Source organism: Rutidosis leptorrhynchoides, unplaced genomic scaffold (assembly GCF_046630445.1).
Source record: "Rutidosis leptorrhynchoides isolate AG116_Rl617_1_P2 unplaced genomic scaffold, CSIRO_AGI_Rlap_v1 contig340, whole genome shotgun sequence".
Taxonomy (NCBI): domain Eukaryota; kingdom Viridiplantae; phylum Streptophyta; class Magnoliopsida; order Asterales; family Asteraceae; genus Rutidosis; species Rutidosis leptorrhynchoides.
Window position 1 is genome coordinate 61,276 of NW_027266580.1, and position 5,465 is coordinate 66,740.

The 5,465-nt window shown below is 30.9% G+C and overlaps 1 protein-coding gene across 1 annotated transcript; it reads right to left on the reverse strand.

Moving 5' to 3' along the window:
• LOC139883027 (peroxidase 17-like) lies at positions 1-4,604 on the reverse strand. Its single transcript, XM_071867256.1, has 3 exons — positions 4,434-4,604; positions 4,161-4,352; positions 1-78 (listed from the first exon to the last, which is right to left on the reverse strand). Exons 1-3 carry the CDS (start codon positions 4,602-4,604, stop codon positions 1-3), a joined length of 441 nt encoding a protein of 146 aa, XP_071723357.1.
• Positions 4,605-5,465: the final 861 nt, after the last annotated feature.

Sequence of the window (5,465 nt, forward strand, 5' to 3'; positions counted from 1 at the left end):
TCAAACATGAGACTTTGATTCTTTACCATCCATCTCCACTCCTTTCTCAAAACCCGATTCTCTCATCACTTGATTAACCTTCAAACACCATCAACAATCGCCAAAAAATTGAATTGAATGATGCTACAATTCAGATCCGAATGATGCTACGATTCAGATATGAAGTTGTGGGTTTGATTACGATGATGGAACTCTGGAACTGTAAGGAAGAGAGCCATAGAATCTGCAGGTTAAGAACGATGAAGAGAAGCGTGGATCTGTGATTTTTCTTTTATAATCTGGATCTGTTATTCTTTTTCTTATTTTTGTCTTCTTTTTATATTATAATACTAAAATAATTTTATTATTCAACTAGCGTGCCAATAAATATGGATGTTGATTCTGGGAATTTCTTTGAGGGCAAGAAAAGTTATTATAAAAGACATAAATATGAATGTTGATTCTGGTGATTCTCAGCTGCTCATTCAAGAATTGCAGACACAAGGAAGGAGCATTGCTACTTGTGGGAACTTGATCGATTTAAGTAAGAAGAAGGCTATTTATTTTGATTTTTGTCAATTTTAGTTTTATAAGAGGGAAGGAAACAGAATGGAAATATTGTTGCGTCGAATTGAGACGTTATGGATGGAATATATATGGATTGGAAATTACCATGATAAATTTGACTTTTGAGATTGAACAATGGAAAAAAATTAATTCGGTTATTAGTCAATTAACCGAACAGAACCGAAACCGCAATTATTTCGATTACCCTTTTTTTTGGATAAAATTATTTCGGTTACTTAAGCAAGAGCCAAATGGCCCAAATCGCGTTTTATACTTAAAGCAGAAAATTAATTCAGGTTCGGTTACACCAATCGGTTACGTCGAACCGATAACCAAGTGGGAAATCGCGTTTTGTGTAGGAATGATTGGGAAGATGGATAAGTTTAACCCAATCAGCTTGGTTTAGTGACAAATTAAAGTGACGTCGCTAAATTTTTCCACGTAAGCGACATGTGACATGATATCATTGGTTAGATTGGACACGTAAGCAAAATTTAACGGACGTTTGACCCGAGAGACTAAATATCCTAACGAAATACCAAACGTTGGGACTAAAGACCCGAAGTGGAACATGAGGGACAATGTAGCAAAAAAATAAACGTGAGGGACCAAGTGCTTAATTTTGCCTAAAATAAAATAGAAATTAACTTCCATTCCCACAAATTACCTCAATTTGATATTAAAATATTTATATCTTTAGCTTTCAAAACAAAATTAAAATTGAATCATATAAAGGAGGTAAGGAGTGGTGGTGTTGAGGTCATAGGGACGGTTTTTGCCAGGCTCAGTACCATAGCCACCATAAATGGTGGTGATATGTATTTATTTAATGCTGATTATTTTCGACAAATATGAAGAATAAAATAATTTAAATTTTTAAAACTTGTGATTCTAGAAAAAAATATTAATTGAAATATTTTGATGAATCAACGTGAAAGTAAAAGTAATGGTTCTGATGGTGCTGGGTATAATTAGAATGAAATGAGACTCAAAATTATAAAAGAAAAATTTCTATTATTTGACACATGTCAGTTTTTTATTGTTCTTTCTATTTGTTTTTTCTATTTGTTCATTTTCCCCAGCATTACTCATTTTTCAAACATAAAAAGCAAAGCTATATAACTTTTATATTTGTCTAAATTCGTCACTCTCCTCTTTATATGTTTATCATACACTTGAAAAATCAGGTATCTGTCACCATAGCCGGAGTCGAGATCCGAAAAGTTATGAGATCATTTATATAAATTTTATAAAATTTAGAATTATAAAAATTATGGAATCATTTTAACATAAACTATACTAAAATTAAAGACCATTTTTTTCAGATGACTCCACTCACATACAAAGGGCTCCGCCCATGCCTGCAACATTATATGTTTTCGATTTTCATTGAAGCTTGCAAAATTGTTCTTTTTTTGCGATTCATTTATTATTTTCTATTCATAGATCAATTAAGGAATAATTCATGCTTTTAATTTTTTTATCCCAATTATAAGACCTTGACACATTAGTATCTTGTCTCTAATTTCTATATATGCAGCATATGTATAGAAAATTTCCTTCCAAGATGAAGGCGAAGAAAGTTACTAATTTTTTCCCACAAACTTTCTTCTTATTTTCATAAATTTAGTTGTCTCAATAAATCTATCCTAATCACTTGAAATGCATGTGAATTTATCCCCTAATTATTTTGAGCTTTCCAAATTTACATTTCCTACATTACTCGACCCGTTATATTTTCTGTTCTATTTCATTTTTCAATCCCTAGTTCTTTTATTCAATCTTAGGTCTGAAGTGAATGACCTATCAAGCAACAAAATATCTCAAATGGATATTCTTTTATCATTCATTCCCTTGGTGAATTATAAATCGTTTTCAAGCTAAAGTTTAAATTTCGTTAACTCTTTCAGTTTGTGATTTTTTCATCTCCTGTAATCTTTTATATTTACATATTTTTCAAATCAATAATTCAATTGTTGTTTTAAGATTAAAAAAAATATCATAACAAATTAAGAATGGACGACGTCCGTGGTAAATTGTAAGAGATGAGTATAAGACATGCAAGGAGATTTTGTCATATAAGTAATTATATTATTACTTATATTACATTATGTATTGTCACATTAGCATTTTTATATTAATATTGTTTGCGGTTAATTTTGTCATTTCGGTAGAATTTGTAATACTGCCTCATTAATATGGATTATTTAATTTAATATTACTAATCAATATTTAATAGGCAAAAAAAAAAAACAGTCGCATGTTTTTCCATTTCTTTTGTCATGTGAACTTCTATGATTTGATGAAGGTTAAGGAGATGTTTTATTGTTATATCTCTTGATGTATTTGTTCCAAATGATTCTTTAACTCTTTTTCTCGTGTAGATCATTCAAAAAAAGTTCAATTTGATATTTTTTCTTCCTTTGCAAACGCATGCTTTTGTCACAAAAATTTATTAAGAAAAGGTTATGTAGTGAGGCATTGATGGTTCTCCCAGCCTTCCAGGCCATATAATATGGGACAGGGACATAAATTATTCTATTTGATAGAGGTACTTGGAGATACAACACATTTCAAATATTATTATCAGAGATTTTATTTTTTCTTTTCAATCTGAAGAGAATTTTAGTTTAAATATTTAGTTTGATGTTTCATGAGATTCTATTATAATACTTATTTTTATCTGTAAATATAAGAGTACATTTAATGATTTAAAACAATAAATGACTTAATCCGAAAGCATATGATATAGTACTTCTCCTCCAGGTTCCATCAACAGGATGGTGTATATATATATATATATAAATATCGATGATAAAGTCTCTTTTTCTTTTGAAATTACAGTCTATCACTTTGTTGTTACGTAAAATTGTTTTATTATATTTATATGTAAATTCTATATGATCTATGTTCTTATTAAAACTAATGATATAATTTAACCATCACAAATCCCACAACGCGGGATTAAATATCTAGATATAAATTATTCCGTATATAAATGGCCAAAATAACCGTTTGGTCCCTATTTTAAATCTCCAAATATAAATCGAATTAAATGGTCCCTCAAACGTTAATTTTGAAATCGTTAGTCCATTGATCCTAACAGACCTTTTTTTTTGGCAATTTGGCACTTACAGCCAATCATAGAGTGACACGTGTCATTTATGTGTAAAAAAACGCCATCTAGACTTTATGATCTGTTTAAATCGAATCAAAATCAAACTGACACTTAAACCAAAATAAAATCGATTTAACAATAAAAAGGATTATAAAAGAAAATTGAACCGGTTCGGTTCAGCCATTCTTTCTTCTTCCTCGCTCGTCCGTTTCTCTCTGATCTGATCTTATTTATATTTTTTTTAAGTTTTTTTATATTACTAATACCATCAGTAAAATATATATTACTTTTAAAGAACACAAGTTGCCAAAAGTTTAACAGAAGCTATAATTGAAATTTCAAAGCAGAAGAAGCTGCATCCATCCCACACAGGAAGTTTGAAATTTTTATTTTTTTCCAGATTAAATCAAACAACCCAGTTGATATTTTATTGATCATCATCATAAATTATAGTATTAAATGCTACTATAAACGGAAGGAAGAAAGAATTAATTACCAGCATGACGGCATCTCTAGAGGCCATGATAATGATATCTGCAAAAGAAACAGTTCCAGGGCAAGCCTTCTCTAGTGCTTCCTTGACCCGATCAACAACTTCGAAAGATCTCAGGGAATTTATATTAGACAACGAGAGCTTCTCTCCGAGCATTTGTGGAGTGTCATCCAATAGCACAGAACCATCACAATCCTGTCAAAGTAAAGCAAAAATAAAAATAAAAATAGAGTAAAAAAAGATTGTTTTTTTTTTCTTTCATTGAGACAATTTTACATTAACGAAGCAGTCATGGAACTGGAAGCGCATAACAGAGGCAACGCTTCTGGGTTCTTTGGCTATCGCCTTCCTCACGACATCTCTAACGATGGCTTCAGCATCCGGACACGACCTTGAGTAGAAACCAGGTCGGAGAAGCTCTAAAGCGAAAGTAATAGATGCGCCCATAGTTGTGATTACGAACAAGAGAAACAAAATTGTAACGGTGGTCATCCTCTTTTTTTTTTTTTGAACAGTGGCCAGTGTGTGTGATCGATTTTGAAGGAATTCGGAGTTTAAGATTGAAGTATTTTGAAGGAATTCGGAGTTTAAGAGAAGAAAAGAGCTTAAAAAAAAATAAAAATAAAAACCAGATCAGAGAGAGACGGACTAGCCAGGAAGAAAAAGAAGAAGAAAGAATGGTTGAACCGAACCGGTTCAGTCTCTTTTTATAATCCTTTTTATTGTTAAATCAATTTTTTTTTTGATTTTGGTTTAAGTGTCGGTTTGATTTTGGTTCGATTTAAACAGATCACAAAGTCTAGGTGGCGTTTTTTTACACGTAAGTGACACGTGTCACTCTATGATTGGCTGTAAGTGTCAAATCGGCAAAAAATAACGTCCGTTAGGGTCGAGGGACTAACGAGTTCAAAAATTAACGTTTGAGGGACCATTTGGTTCGATTTATGTTTGGAGGGACGAAACAGCTCAATAACGTTTAAAATAGAGACTAAACAGTTACTTTTGCTGTATATAAATAGATGAAATTTTTGGAGATTTTTTGATCTTTAAATAGTTGACGTTTTAAATAGTTGACGTCTTTAAATAATATTTAAGGGAAAATATTTTAAATATTGTGTTTAATGTATGCTATGTTTGTTGAAGTTTGTTTTTGTATAGGTGGGGTTTTTTTAACAAAATTATTTAAGAATTTTGTTTGTTGCTCATTCTAACTCAATTAAATTCAAGGACGGATTTTTTTGGGAAGAATTGTTACCTCCCGATTGTTTATTAATTAGACGTAGAATTTTTAATTTAATGTTATGCATA

Coding starts and splice junctions, on each gene's coding strand:
- LOC139883027 (XM_071867256.1), bottom strand. CDS start 4,604: ATGGGCGCATCTATTACTTTCGCTTTAGAGCTTCTCCGACCTGGTTTC. Junction 4,353..4,433: donor TCCATGACTGCTTCGTTAAT/GTAAAATTGTCT, acceptor TTACTTTGACAG/GATTGTGATGGTTCTGTGCT. Junction 79..4,160: donor CTAGAGATGCCGTCATGCTG/GTAATTAATTCT, acceptor TGGTGTTTGAAG/GTTAATCAAGTGATGAGAGA.